Source organism: Schistocerca serialis, chromosome 1, assembly GCF_023864345.2.
Source record: "Schistocerca serialis cubense isolate TAMUIC-IGC-003099 chromosome 1, iqSchSeri2.2, whole genome shotgun sequence".
Taxonomy (NCBI): Eukaryota; Metazoa; Arthropoda; class Insecta; order Orthoptera; family Acrididae; genus Schistocerca; species Schistocerca serialis.
Genome location: NC_064638.1, coordinates 864,345,681 through 864,362,263, shown reverse-complemented (window position 1 = coordinate 864,362,263; position 16,583 = coordinate 864,345,681). Strand labels below are relative to the sequence as shown.

General features: G+C 40.6%; 1 protein-coding gene across 1 annotated transcript in view; it reads right to left on the bottom strand.

Moving 5' to 3' along the window:
- The window catches only part of LOC126440939 (follistatin-related protein 5-like), a 133,925-nt gene extending 130,269 nt beyond the window's left edge, over positions 1 to 3,656 (bottom strand). Inside the window, exon 1 of the mRNA XM_050090678.1 lies at positions 3,626 to 3,656. Coding sequence (XP_049946635.1) covers positions 3,626 to 3,656 — 31 coding nt within the window. The remainder of the gene's footprint in view (positions 1 to 3,625) is intronic.
- Positions 3,657 to 16,583: the final 12,927 nt, after the last annotated feature.

Sequence of the window (16,583 nt, the reverse complement as noted above, 5' to 3'; positions counted from 1 at the left end):
AATCCTGCCTCGGGCACGGATGTGTGTGATGTCCTTAGGTTAGTTAGGTTTAATTAGTTCTAAGTTCTAGGCGACTGATGACCTCAGAAGTTAAGTCGCATAGTGCTCAGAGCCAGCCAGGCCATTGGCAGATTGCAGATATACTCCCAGTGGCCGGCCTCATTTAGATGGGGTGCTGTGTTGCTGATAACCTCTGTACATCACACTGCTCGAACGCTGCAAGCGAAATGACTCTTTGTACCGGCGTTTTTCAACGGCGAACAGTTCACGTGCAACACTTAGAGCTCTGGTTTTAGGAAGTAAGTTTCAAAGCTTGAGATACCAACTAACAAGTGATGCTAATCTATCTCTAGTAGAAGTTTTTGTTTTTGCCCACTTCCAAAAAACTGTGGGATCAGGTACCAGCTGTTGCGGTGGAAGTGCATAGTACAGCTGGTAATTAACAATCAAATGAACATGAAACATAAAAAATTAATTTGAATGCAAATTACAAAACATAGGTGCCCAAAAAAATATAAGGAAGAGTGAATACATGAAAGTTTGTAAGGGTTGTGATGTTAAAACGACCAGTACGAATATCCTTCTTCACGAATATTTTGTAGAATAAATGCAAAGAGGATTAAAGTTTACTTGGCATTTACCGCTCTCTATGTCACTATCTAAAACTGTGGACAAGATTCACAATAAATTAGATATTATCCTCTGCTCGTTAAATTGAGTGTACTCTTTCCAAAACGTAGCACACAAATGTTCACACGCCACACTGATTGTACCTGTCACTAGAGTATATTTTCTTTTTATTTACTGCCTGATATGTACATTTAAGATATAACCATGACCCCGCTCGTATTATAGATCATGTATGTTTGTCACTAACTTACAGTTTAACTATTTTTATGCATGATCAAGGTTCAAAGAACGTGAGGATATTTTTGCTATTTTACATTAATGCGCTTGTATAACATTCATTTTTTGAGAATGCGACAGAGTGTTGATATATCTAAAATAGTTTCAGGTTGTAAGCTAAGTAGCCTATATTTTTATGTCCCAAATACGCTAGCTTTACAGCAATTATATTTATCCATAAATCACACTAGGTTTACATTAATTACGTTTATTTATGACTTTATTATAACTGTATTTTACTTATTTCTGTAACATTAAGGCCACATTAATATTCAAATGCCTTGCATATCTAATCCTACATATGTACTCCTGAAGCCACTTTACAATTCGTGATGAAGGGTACAACAATTGCTATTTTATGTAACTCCAATCTCGGACATAGTGATGAATAAATGTCTGCAACAGGTCTCAGTATGTGCCAAAATCTCTCGTTTTTCTCGTGATCCCAAACGAGACATATGATGATGGCAGCAAAAATTTCTCGAGCAACTTTGTTACACTTTAGATTGGGCTGCACCTTTTTCTTGCGATCCAACAAATCTCTGAATTCATTCGTTGTCTCTGTCATGCCTACTTGATAAGGATTTTAATGATTTGACTTGCTCTAGATTTTCGCCATTAATGGTATAATCCGTTACAGTTGAGCCTTTCTTTTTGTTATAGGTATTATGGCATACATTTAAAGAGAGCTGTCACTCATTTCGCCAGTAAAAAACTTTGTTCAAGTCTACTTGCATTTCCTTACGATAGTCTCTCGGCTATCTGGACAAAAGGCCTCAATGTCTCTTGTCAGCGAAGAGCGTGAAATGGAGAGTAGTTGTTGCTGCATCTAGAGCACAATTTTCAGCCATGACCAAGGTCAAGAGAGACCTTCCTCTATCCCATCCACCCAGAGCTTACTGATCTAATGCTGAGCCCAGTTGGTACCGAGTGGTTGTAATTAAACTGACGGTGTTTTCAGAACTGTACTGCTGGTTGTATATATCGCAGGACGCTGAAACATTGCAGGTATGTTCGTTAATCAGAGCGCTTGCGGAGTGTGCTGAAAAAAAAATAATAATTCAGTTTTCTGTCACCAGGCGAAAATCTGGGACTGTAAAGAGTCAGAATGTGGTGTAGGTGCAGGAAGGATCAAACACATGATAACGATGGTTGTGGCATGTTTCTTAGCATACGGTCACAACTCACAACATGTGTTCAATATAGTCTCCCGACTCAGCAACAGGCTGCATACGTAACACGGCATGGTCGACAGTTGCCCGTAGCACATCCAGTGTAATCAGAGCGATACATCATCGTATGCTATCCTTCAGATCAGGAAGAGACGGATACATTCCTGACAGACACGGTCTTTCAGATATCCTAAGACCCGGAAGTCACACAGATTTGGGCTGGAGGATCTGTAAGACGACACATCTTGAAATTGCCTAGAGATGATGTGGTCGTTACTGAAGGTTTCTCGGAGCAAATCTTTCACCTGGCAAGTGTGGTGTCGCCCATTTTGCATGAAAATAGTAGTATGGATACAGTTGCGTTCTTGAAAATCTGGGCTCACTTTCTGCACAAAGAAGGCCTTGTAATGTGCAGATATCACTGTATTCCTAACAGGCCCGCGAGGTATCATCGCCTCGAAGAAAAACGTACCGTGAATGAAGGAACTTATGAAGCCACACCACACAGTAACAGAAGCTGAGTGTAGTGAATGTTCTTGCACACCATGTGGCGGAATAGAGTCCTGTGTATCACAGTTCTGTGCATTCACGACACTGTGCAGAGAAAATGTGCCTCTTCTACCGAAAGAATATTCCCCAGCTACATTTCATCCATTTCCAAGCACGCTAATAGACGAAGGGCTAGTTCATAGCGTTGTATCCTATTTTGGGGCTTCATTTTCTGCACATTCTGAATCTTGTATGGATACCAGTGTAAAATCCGCCGCAAAATCTCTTGAACTTTTGACCAAGGGAGAGGCACGTGCTGTACGGTCGGCTACAGCTATAGCAACTTCATCAACAACTGCCATGGGGCTGGCCCATCTTCCTCTCCCTGCTGCACCATCTAATTAACTTGTTTCTTCATATTTCTTGACTATTTTCTATAGCTCATTTATCGACGTGGGGCCGCTTCGCACTTGTTTTTATCGGCGACATTCCTGCAATGCAGCGCTGCTGCTGCTGCCGTTTCGACGAAACAACCTTACCAGAAGTGCAGGTCGTTCTTCTCAACAGTCATTGCGTTTCGTATAGAGAACTTCAGCCTTCTCAACATTTTACACCGCCACGTCACAAAAGAAACCAACAGATGTCGCCAAGTGACGGACAGCATACTGATGTAAAACCTAGAAATATTTCATGTTCTGGCTGCTTACAGCGCCATATTCTCACCTGGTGGTAGAAAGTGAAACTATTTTTTTTTTCCGGCATAGTCCACGATACGTATACAGCACGCACTGCAGCACTCGGCAGACCCTTAGTTTAATTGTAACCACTAGGTAGGTGCATCTATCAAAAACTGCCACCAACACCTTCTCACCTCCCGTCACAGCATTTATCTCCCTCTTCCGTTCCTAATGCAGCTGTAGTATCTGTCTCCTTAGGTCTTAGGCAGAGTCCTAGAATAATGTTTCAGCAGAGCTGCACAACCACGGTGGGTTGGTATCCGAGGTGGTAAATAAATAATAGTCTTGTGTCGTGTCTCTCCACTTATCTGATACTCGTACTTTTCATGTCTACAGCAGGAGGTTGCTTCATATGGTCACTGCAGTAACTGACATTCGAGTTCACTCCTGTCACTGCGATTCGTAGTCCTCACTGTACTATGCTGCAAAGTATAAGACAGTTCTTTTCTTAGTACTCCTCTGCAAGACTTCTTAACGTTTCTCATGTTTTCCAAACGCACCTCTTCCAAAGCATACATTCATGTGATGGTAAACTTGTTGCATTTAAAATAAGGATCGCCGAATCAACAGTGAAAAATAACCTATTATGGGGCTCGTACGTTATCGTACAGACAGCAGTTATCTCGTCTTCGTTCAGCTTTGTATAAACAGTATGGGTTAGCCAATGACTGGGGTAAGTGTATCAAGCTCTTGTTGAAACTAAGTGTTTCATCCTCCTTCCGTCGTTGAGCTTTGTATAAACAGTATGGGTAAGCCAATAACTAGTGTAAGTGTATCAAGCTCTTGTTGGAACTAAGTGTTTCATCCTCCTTCCGTCGTTAATACAGGTCGGGCATGAACGCCGCATACTACCAGTATTTTCACGCAATGATTACTTCTCCCCGTCCAGTAGCTGCCATTTATTGTTCGCGTCTCGAAGCCAGCACAGGTTTGGCTTCTTTCACGTTATAAGTTTACGATTAGGCGTATAGCTGACGTAGTTCTGTGTGCATCTGTGTGTCCTAGGACAATTCTGCCTTGCACTTGCACAGAGCCTTTACCGCTTCTTCCTGTTTATGTGACCTGCTACTGATTCCCGATGAACTACACCATCTGATCAAAAGCTTCCTGACACCCCTATGTATGCAGAATAGACCGCTGGAATCACGAGCGGAGGACCCGCCAGGATAAACGGAGGCGGAGCGTATTATGTTGTCAGCAGAGAAGCAGTCACAGCAGTATGGACCATTTGGGAGAGCTCACACCCAAACCACCAGATGTTTGACACTCCGATCGGTACCAAACGTTGTGTGTCGATAGAGTATCAACTAAACTACCGATTTAGTTTATGCTGTGGTCCAGTAGAAGATGCATGAACGATAATTAAAAGTAACACCAGAACTACGGCGCATAGGCAAAATCGTGTCCATGTGCTCTGAATGTGAAAATCTCTGTTAAAGGAGTTGGTAGAGCGTCAGATTGTCGTGCTGCAGGTCATGAGTTCGAAAGCTGCTGATGGCGTTTTTTTTAACAGGTTACGCCTAAAACTATTATGTGGGAAACATTTTTCTCTCAGTAATAGGAGGTTTCGGAGTTTGTTTCAATTTATTTTGGCCGTCTGCTGTCGCTTCGTTGGCTGAAGGTAGCAAATCTATTGCGTACATTTCTATAGATAACACCACACCTATTTATCGACCTAAAACTGACGAATTAGGAAAGTCGATGATTCTTTTGCTTTATTTTTTCTACGCACTGAACGACGGATTATATTGGAAGAAAACAATGAATGTTCCTATTTGCAGTTATAGACAGATTTGAGTGCTCCTTATAAGAAAACAAATAAAGTGATTTTATTTTGCTGTGTGAAGAAGGCTTTGTTTAAAGCGAGAATATTTTAAGCAATAGTACAGACTTAAGTTACATGCTTTACCCAAGTCAAATTTCAAACTCTTACACAGTTTGGGTCAAAGTGTGATTGTCGACGGCCCGAATACAGACAGCAATGTTTGTAAAGCCGCAACTCGAGAAGTATTGTCTCTCTAGAACCACTCTAGCTAAAAGCTGCCACGTGCATCTATTGTAGAAACTCAATATAAAATAAGTGGAGATGTATATACTAAGCGAAGTATGTAATAAAGCAGCGTTGATACCATGGAAACTTTAAGATGAAAAATAAGCGTATGTCCAATTTCTAATGAGGGTGAAATTAAAGGTGTGACTGGTATGCTGAAAATAAATCTTACAAATGAGGTCAAAGGCACACAAAGAATTTATGGAATCAAAGTTTTTACTCCAAAACACACGAAACCATTAAAAGATTAAAGCAAGAATTCGAAAATACCACCAGCCACTTCGTATTGTGCCTCTCTCCACTTCATTGCTGTTATTTCAGAATCTCTCGATGTAGTTTCATGAAGATAACACAGTTCGTCATTGTCTGCATGTACTTTATGTACTTAGCATTTTACCCCTTCCCATAGACTGAAAACTTTTGAAGTAATGTCTGGCATCTTGATGACCAATGAATATCAAATTTAGCAAATATGTTCCATGACGCCAGAACGTGTAGTAGCCACGTCACTTTGGGCGAACGTACCTTGTGTTGTTGCTACAGCAATCTCTGCCGAGAAGGGTTACAAATCATACTACAAATAGTCATAATTTCTACGCCCCGGAGGACGCTTCACTCATAACGGATGTCAAATTGACCAACTGTTGCTGACTCATTTACAGAGAAGTAATGCTGGACGTCAGCGATGTGTCTCAATAAAGGCATCTGTAGTTTCAATGCTCCATCCATGTGAGTTGCAGACGTTGTTAATGCCGATAATGATGCAGTATCGTCGGTAAGCTGCACGAGTGGAATTGACCGACATTTAGGAATTGCTCATCGAAACAATTGGTACCGTCCAACTACATCGCCCGCATAAAGTCGTTGTATACGCTAATGGTAAAAGGGGTACAAGCACGGTGACACATCAGCTATCACACAATTTGTGTGTGGAACATATGGGAGGACTTTCATACAATTGTCGTAGTTCAGACGTAAGAACGACTTCCATTTCCTTCTTGTTTTGTTTATTTGTGCAATCAGTGTCTGCTTTACTTCTATGAATTTTCTTTAGCTGTTGCCATGCGGTCAAGAAAGGAGCTACGATAACCTCAGAACCCGGCAAGAACTGATACATTACGAGCACATCAAATAAATATCATATTAATATACACAGCAAGGGTGGTGGTAGAGTACGTGAAATTACTTCAAATACCTGTATTACATTGTTGAATTGGTTGTGCTGATTCACACAATAGAGTGAAGAGTGCTAGTCATCTCTTTCCAAAGTTGAAACCAAATACAAATAAATTTATTACTGAAGATGCCTTCTGAAATGCTGAATGCTCCTCTAGCAATAGCGTGTACATGGTATATATGACATCAAGTGTTAAAATAATTAAACTAGATGAAATTTAGTTGTTCTTCATTTAAAATATTTATTAGAACTTCATTGCGTTTAACGTTGTCAACCAGATTTTTCCAAGCCATTTCTATGTCTCATTTAAACTTAGTGTTCACAATCACTTAGAATACTATCTGCGTATGATTTGCAAGTAATCGGTAGCCATAATATGATGGAATACCGCATTTACTTCCTCAACAACTTTCCAGTGAAACATCTGTTCAACATAGTTGCCACAGTACTACCGTCGTATCTACTGATCCTAAGTTCGTACATTTATGAGATCAGTGTCGCAATACTTACAGTTCTGAACTTGTTCTTCCCGACGGAAATGATGAGGATGGCAAGGTCAAAATGGGACTTATATGAAATGGACTGTTCTCTATAAAATAATAAGGAAATGAAACCAGGCGTATCGTCCCTACATCTGCATTTATACTGTGCTAGCCACCTTACGGTGTATGACGCAGCGTACTTTGTGTACAACTGTCACTTCCCATCTTTTCCTGTTGCACTCATGGATGGCTCGCGGGAAGGACAATTGCTGGTAACCTGCCATGCGAGATCGAACCTATTTGAATTTATCTTCATGGTATTTTTGCGAGATGTGCTTAGGAGAAAGAAACATATTGGTTGACCCTTCTGGGGACGCACGGTATTGGAATTTTAACAGTAAGCGTGACCGTGCTGCAGAACGTCTCTCCTGCTGTGTCTGCCACTGCAGTTGAGTGAGCATCTCCGTGATGCTTTCACGCTTACTGAACAACCCTTTAACGAAACGTGCTACGCTACTTTGGATATTCCCTATTTCCTCTATCACTTCCAAGAGGATCGGATCCTAGACTGACGAGGTGCATTATTCAAGTATTGGTCGAACTAGGGTTTTGTAAGCTCCCTCCTTTGTGAGCAGACTATATTTCCTGAGGATTCTTACAATGAACCTCAGTCTGGCATCTTCCTTACTTGCGATTGGTTTTGTCTGATCCTTTAAACTTCTTCGTACGCATATTCTTAGCTATTTTATGGGTGCAACAACTCCCAGTGATTGTTCTTCAGTCGCGTAAACATGCAATAATGGGTTTTTCTGCATATTTAAGCACAACGCGTTACATTTATTTACGTAGAGGCCCAATTTACAATCCTTGCATGACGCACTGATCATCTGCAAGCCTTCCTGCATTTCGTTACGATTTCCTAGCGTTGCCACTTCGCTGTATACAATAGCATCACACGCAAAAAGCCTCATGGAAGTTCCGACGTTGTCCACTAGATGATATGCACGGTGTCACAGGACGAACGGTCAATACTCAGGAACGATCATTTGAAGCTAAATATTTCATGTGGACATATATCCTATCAGAATGATTTCCGAGACAGAACACATTTATGCACATTCTTATTTATTTTCTGTATTATTCAGTAGATTCTCACGTTAACGCATGTACACATACACAACAGTTAGTACACATTACAACATGCGTTTTACAAAGTATCATTTGAAAAATATATATTTATTTTTAATACGTCCACCTCTAATAATTATTATTCACATCACATTACAGCTGTTGCACAGTTCACAACAAATACCCGAATATCCCGCCATCAACTTCACTGTATTCGTGTATTCTTGCGAAAACGTGTAGTGTTGCTTGTTGCTTGTGTGAGTGCCTCTTCACGTTTCCTAATAAGGACAGCAGCGTCCATAATGTGACAAGGCAGTTTATCTCCCTTATTCATCTTTATACTTATAATTCCAATCCCAAAGAAAGCAGGTGTTGACAGATGTGAAAATTACCGAACTATCAGTTTAATAAGTCACGGCTGCAAAATACTAACGCGAATTCTTTACAGACGAATGGAGAACTGGCAGAAGCCGTCCTCGGGGAAGATCAGTTTGGATTCCGTAGAGACACTGGAACACGTGAGGCAATATTGACCTTACGACTTATCTTAGAAGAAAGATTAAGGAAAGGCAAACCTACGTTTCTAGCATTTGTAGACTTAGAGAAAGCTTTTGACAATGTTGAACGGAATACTCTCTTTCAAATTCTGAAGGTGGCAGGGGTAAAATACAGGAAGCGAAAGGCTATTTACAATTTGTACAGAAACCAGATGGCAGTCATAAGAGTCGAGGGGCATGAAAGGGAAGCAGTGGTTGGGAAGTGAGTGAGACAGGATTTTAGCCTCTCCCCGATGTTATTCAGTCTGTATATTGAGCAAGCAGTAAAGGAGACAAAAGAAAAATTCGGAGTAGGTATTAAAATCCATGGAGAAGAAATAAAAACTTTGAGGTTCACCGATGACATTGTAATTCTGTCAGAGACAGCAAAGGACTTGGAATAGCAGTTGAACGGAATGGACAGTAACTTGAAAGGAGGATATAAGATGAACATCAACAAAAGCAAAACGAGGATATTGGAATGTAGTCGAATTACGTCGGGTGGTTCTGAGGGAATTAGATTAGGAAATGAGACACTTAAAGTAGTAAAGGAGTTTTGCTATTTGGGGAGCAAAATAACTCACGATGGTCGAAGTAGAGAGGATATAAAATGTTGACTGTCAATGGCAAGGAAAGAATTTCTGAAGAAGAGAAATTTGTTAACATCGAGTATAGATTTAAGTGTCAGGAAGACGTTTCTGAAAGTATTTGTATGGAGTGTAGCCATATATGGAAGTGAAACATGGACGATATATAGTCTGAAGAAGAAGAGAATAGAAGCTTTCGAAATGTGGTGCTATACAAGAATGCTGAAGATTAGATGGGTAGATCACATAACTACTGAAGAGGTATTGAATAGGATTGGGGAGAAGAGGAGTTTGTGGCACAACTTTACTACAAGAAGGAATCGGTTGGTAGGACATGTTCTGAGGCATCAAGGGATCACCAATTTAGTATTGGAGGGCAGCGTGGAGGATAAAAATCGTAGAGGGAGACCAAGAGATGAATACACTAAGCAGATTCAGAAGGATGTAGGTTGCAGTACGTACTGGGAGATGAAGAAGCCTGCACAGGATAGAGTAGCATGGAGAGCTGCATCAAACCAGTCTCAGGACTGAAGACCACAACAACAACGCTTGTACACCTCAGACTTCTTTGAAACCTGTGAAAAAAATCTAATGGCGTAACGTCTACCGATCTTGTTGGCCACTTGATTGTACTACCACGACCGATCCAGCGATCAGGGTAAGTGTTGTTGAGTTGTTCCCTTACATGTCTGGTAAAATGTGCAGTAGCTCCATCATCCTGGAAGTTTATTAGAATTCTCATGGTCAAAGCAACGTCCTCAACATGTTCAACAAACGAAATTCCTAAAAAACTGCAAGTGATTCCGTCCCACCATTCGCTCTTCTAAAGTAACTGGACCTATCAACACGTTACCGATGAAACCGCACCAAACACTAATAGAGAAACGAAACAAGTTTCTAGCGCAGCGTGTGGATTTTCTTGCTGCTGTCGACGATTATTACGTGAGTTGTTGATGCCATTCTGTGTAAACGTAACTTCACCAATGAATAGTGTTAATGGAAGGAAGTGAAGATTGTCATTTAACCAGTGACAAACTTCACGTTGTGTGCCATTGTCGCCAACGTGAAGATTGTAAAAACGCTGTGTGTGAAACGGGTACAAGTTTTCCGCATGTAATGTTCGCCGTACACGTGTTCGTTGCACACTGACGCGTGCGCTGGTGGTAGGACTACGCTGCACCATTTCAACAATATGTTGCTGTTCATGTGCAGAGTGCTGAATTAGACGTTCAGAAGTAGCACGGGAGCATGGAAAAATACCTGTTTCCCGCAATGTGCCGAAAGCTCTGGCAAACACTCTACGTTCAGGAATTTGACGAGACGGATAGCGGCGACGGTCTTCTCCGACAGCATCAGAAGCACTACCATCGCTTTACAGCCAGCGTGCCTACAAACACAGTTAAGGGGACATTGTGTGTCCTATGCCGCCAATGTTAAATTACCGAATTTTTTAACCCATTATCTTGGCAACTTTTTAAGACACCAACTTACAATTTTCAATAATTATTGAATGCACCTTTCTAGATACACTGAACTAGAATTATTACTAAAATTGTATTGTGGGGCATGTTATCTTTTTTTATGGCACTCAATTTTTTTTCAGAATTTTGTAAATAAATGAACATAATAACAAAAGAACTCAGGATATTTTAGTTATTCTAGTTCCATATGTGTCGAATCTCACACTTGGCATGCTGTGAAAATTTCATGTCTCTACCATCAATATTTTTTTAGAAAACGGATCATTTATTGCAAAAAAAATGTAGTTCAGATATAATGAGGTTTAAAACCTTTTGTATTACAAATTCTTATACAGACTTACATTTCTGCGTCTTTTATGCGCTATAATTGCCCTGGCAGTGTCACAACAGCCCACTGCTTGCCTCCTCCTTTTCTTTCTTGCTTCTTTTGTCGTTTGCTGAGCAGTTAACTCTGCTTCACGTACACGAAGGTCATCCAGTTCCCGCAGTCCTTTAGCTGTGTTCTGTCCAAATCTTACCCGTAACTTCTCCAGAAGCTTCAGTCTTCCAATATTCCCACCATTAAAAGTTAAAATCTTACCCCTAACTTCTCCAGAAGCTTCAGTCTTCCAATGTTCCCACCATTAAAAGTTATTACAGCATCAGACACTGCTATCTTTAGTCATAAGGTCAACAAATACATTTTTAGGCATCCGGAACCGCCCCCCCCCCCCCATCCGGCACTACACAACTTTATTGAAGGACTCATTCACATTCTGGGTCTTCCCATGTAAACACACCAAACCTCTGTAAATAGGTTTGATTGCCTCCATTATTACCAAAGGGAGAGAATGTTAACGTGTAAATTGATGCAGAGTGCCAGAAAATTCGGCCTGCCTGTATTTACACCAAGTGTTTGGCGGAGGTGGACACAAAACATCACACAGCTTTTCATCAGTTAATGTTCGATGAAAGAAAGTGCTCCACACAGCTCTTTTCATCTTCTTTTAACTGTCACAGTTATCTCTAATGGCCTTCCCATAATATTCCTGTAATTCATCAATTACTTTGTCCGTTAGTCTTTCAGCACATTTTATTGTCTTGCCATCACACAGTTTTGTGTTACCCAGCTTGGTTTTGCAAGGATTTGCTGATCAATAATGAAGTTGTCCATAATATCATTACTTTTACCACTGTCACCCGTTTCTAAAGTTACTTTCCTTTGCGATGCACTACGGAGCGTGGTCACTTCAGAAACGTTATCGTGGCTTCCTTCACTGCTAGCACACGTGTTTTCAAGTACTTCAGAAGAAAATGCAGGTCTCACATATCTGTTACCCCAAAAATTGCGTTTCTTGAAGTTAGTTTTACGCTTAGTCATTTTATTTACGCATAAAAAGCAATAGAAGTTAGGTTACTACAAAAATAGCCGATAATCACACTACTTTCAACGAAAACTGGTATTAGAAACAAAGGACTCATTTGTTTATTCGTAATGCCAACTTCTGAGACGTAGCAGTAGGTACAAAACAAAGAAATTCACAGCCTTCTAGACTGTGTAGTTCCCAAGATATGACTGCTCAACTATGGCAGTATATGTGTAGCCGCGAAATTTGACAGTCACATGTCAACATTCAAAATATTATTTGAAGGTCCCACAATTGTCTGATTTTAATGTCTTATATACCAAAATGCTCAGGAATGTCCGAAGTACATTATGTAATAGAAAACAGAAAGTGTCAAATTTCAACGAATTTCACGTACAATGTCCCCTTAAGCGATGCTTCTCTGTGGTACGCTCTCAATGTCTCGCGCTACTTCATTCACAACACTCCATAGACAAGTGCTCGTTCAACGGGGCTAGTTTACTGGCAGAAAGACATCCCAAGCTAAGTGGTTGAAAGCAACGATGTGCGCTGGTCTAAAATAAACATCGAAGTCGTTGGGTGGGAAAGACACACACGTCCATGTCACTAGCTCGAAAAGAAATCCATATTAAATGTGCTCATTTCGGAAAACATTCGGACAATGGTATACGTCCATATGTTTTTACTTCAAATGAGCGTTACTGTCATCCATGGATATTGAACAGTCCTCCTGGGACATCCTGTGTACAGGTGGTCAGAAACACCGCGCAATGCTTGTAAGAGCGTTTCAGTATTGATTGTGATAAGAAACAATTGTTAAGAAAAACAGTCTGTCAGAAACAGTGTGCAGGGCTTGCAATGATGTTGCAGGGTAGGCTGTGCTAAAAAATAACTGTTGAGAAAAAGACTCGACATGTTGCGCCGTTTCCGGGTTAATTAGCTCTGAAGTTATCTAGCCAGGCCGATGCGCGCAAATTCAGTCACTCCGCCAGATACAATTAGCGTCAGTTGCTCTCACAGCGTAGATGATAGCGCACGAGATAGCTCAGCCTTTGGCTCGGGTTCGATACTTACTACCATCCCAAGCACAAATTTTGTGTGACTCTCTTATTCGGTTTTAGGAAATCAAACGAAGAACACGTTTCGTGACCACGTCTCTGGCGGACCGCCTACGTTTGCGCACTCGACGGCCCGACTAGCTAACTTCAGTGTTATTTACCTCGGGAACGGCGCAACGTATCGAATTTTTTATTAAACATTATTTCATAAGATAGCCTACCCTGCAACATCATTACAAACTTTTCAAACTTTTTTTATTTTTTATTTATTTATTTTTTTACCGTCCCGTAAATGTAACCATTTTAGAATTTAAAACGATAGCAGACTTTCCTACAATACTGAATGTAAATAACTATAAATCTAGAAAGATAGAAAGAGGAAATTAAAAACTTGGAGTGCGAGAAGTTATTAGAAAATGAAGTGTTGTACGAGGTAAGGTAACGTCCACTACTTGGTTGTCAACAGACGACAGTTTTAAACATGTGGGTATGGTCGTCACAAGTCGCTTGGAAAGTCAGATAGATGAGATTTGTCTCAGCGAGCAGAAAGTCCGGCGGGGCACCGGAACATCGTGGCCGTTGCAGAAGGGTAGCATGACTAGCTCTGAATCGAGTGAAAGCACCATACTGTAATGGCAAACTTTGTGTTACGTTATAAATATGGCCGCTTCCGAGGTTACAGAAGTCTAGTTTCACAAGTTGAATCAATCCTAGAAAAATTCCAGTTGCACGAAAGTGCTCCCGTCAATGAGACCAATCCATTGTAATTCAGTGATTGCACTCTAAAAATTAACAAAATTTGGACAGTATGCATAAATCAGAACTCATATAACATATATGCAAAAATTAATAACACGCAAATGCATATAACAACGTTCATAAACGAGCCCTTAAACAATAACCGAAAGAGTCGGTTGTTAACACATCTATAACAGTTTCGTGTACAATCAATATTACTGCTTGTTTCAGTTGAATCTGATTATCCAAATGTGCTGGAATGCCGAATCACTCAAATACACACGTAATATAATTACAGCATTGTGTAGCCCTGACCAATCATTTTCCCCGAATCTATCATCCGCGTGGATTTATGATGAATTGAAGTAGATTAAAACTTGTTTAGAGGTTCTTTGTGTAAAGCTGACAAACATTTTGGAAAAAGTTTATTAAAACACAAAAAGGAACGGTAGTAACTAATTAAGCATGAATAAACGTGGCCTTCTTATATTCAGCCTCTTTTATGCGCTCTTCTTAGTGGTAATCTCAGAATCTAGGTAAGTTACGCAATGTTTTAATGACATGCGCCCTTAGGAAATGGAAAATTAAGACTTACTGTGAAAATCATATTTTTAAGATTGGTATCTGGTGAATGTTTACCGGGCGATTTCGGTTGTGGCCATTCTGTAATAGCAAAGCAGCACTTTTCCTGGACACCGGAATAGCAGTTTTTCTGTATCCGGCCAGCCGACCGGAATCACAACACTCAATGCATTTTTCAACCCACAAGGCACTCTATCGTCATTCGGTGGACATTATGTTCACCCAGGTTTGGCCTTGAATCGTGTCGTAGATTTTCAGTTTTTAGGAAAAATTCTGAGCTCAGTGTTAATCGTTTGAAACTGCTGAAGGAAGTCTATACCCTCCACGCCTCGTTTCTGTCATCGGCAAACTTTATTTATTCATCCATTACTGCCATAGAAACGACGACGCTGATCGACGTACCACTAAAGCTTCATTACTAACCAAATGATGGTGATTTGTTAACATGTGTGGGCATTCTCAGTGTCATTATAATATACTTGGTGGTTTGGATAGACAGCACTGATTACGGTACTAGTGATTATAGGAATAAACTCGAAAGTTTCGTTATCAATCGGAAAATATAAAAATTTCTAGCTCACTAATGGTAATGTGTGCATGAACTTACGAAATCATATCAGTTTTTAATAAGAACTCATACTGAGTTAAGCACTATTCTTGGTCTCACGGCTTCTTCTCTAATGTGATAATACTGATAGTCTGATAAATTATGGGTAGCCCATAACGAAACAATGGATTATGAGAACAGTGAATTAAAACATTTAGTTCCCATCGCAATCGTGTGTTTTTTTGGTGTATTCTCATTTTCTTCTGATCATTTGTGAAGGTTTTTGGGCTGTTCGAACGCTGAATTGAATGGGTAACGTGTGGTCTCTCTTTGTTGTTCCTGTGGCTCCGTACATGACCTCTCGGCGCCCCATACGTATACTACTCTGCATCCCACACAATACTGGTTGCTTTCTGTTGTTGCTTACAATGAGTAGTCGAGTTCCTATTCGCATTCGCAGCGTGCAATGCAAGGTAATAACACTTATAGAGAGCAGTGAATCACGGCCATTGTTGGTAGGACAACACCGACAAAACGCGCTGTGTTCCCTCTGTTTCTCCCAGCTACACCTCTTCATTTCTCGCTTTTGTTTCGCGGTAGTACGTGTATCAATTGCAAAGCCCTATAGAACAGAAAGATGGGATGAAAATCGATCGGAGTTCATCAACGAAAAGGGCACCGGTTAAGACTTGTTTATCAAGTTTCCTACAAATGTATATTGCCTCTTTTATATTTTATTTTACGCATTGCACTACACACAAACACGCATATTTGTATTGTGTGTGTGTGTGTGTGTGTGTGTGTGTGTGTGTGTGACTGAGAGAGAGATAGTGAGCGAGAGAGTGAGTTATAACGCAATAAAACAAAGAGAGTCACTGCTTCTCCTCCAAAAGGTGAAGTTAACGACTGCAGCTGAATTTGTGATTTTTATGACGATTTCAGTCGGCCATTGTACGGCCATTTATCAGAAATTTTTGGGTGCGTACGTAGTAGAGCATGTGCGGTGATGGTGTTGGGGTGGGAGGGATGAGCTGTAATTCAGTTAAGGTATAAGCCGGCCGAAGTGGCCGCGCGGTTCTGGCGCTGCAGTCTGGAACCGCGAGACCGCTACGGTCGCAGGTTCGAATCCTGCCTCGGGCATGGATGTGTGTGATGTCCTTAGGTTAGTTAGGTTTAACTAGTTCTAAGTTCTAGGGGACTAATGACCTCAGCAGTTGAGTCACATAGTGCTCAGAGCCATTTGAACCATTAGTTAAGGTATAGCACACGATTGTGTAAGTTAAGAGAAGTAATATGTAAATGTGTACAGTGTATTTAGTGTTATCGAATATTATGTCACCCCAACAAAGAGCTTTTGAAATCCCATACACAGGGTGAATGACCTACAACTTCCTACGCAAATACTGAAGAAACAGAAAGCGCTAACGATGTACGGTTTTCACAGAATTGAGTAGTAGTCGGGGGCTCGTATTGTTAGACAATAAACAGATTGTAATAATACTTAAAAAGTGTATTTTGAAACTGAACAATGCCTATTGATATTAACTAACTGAAAGTATGGCATACT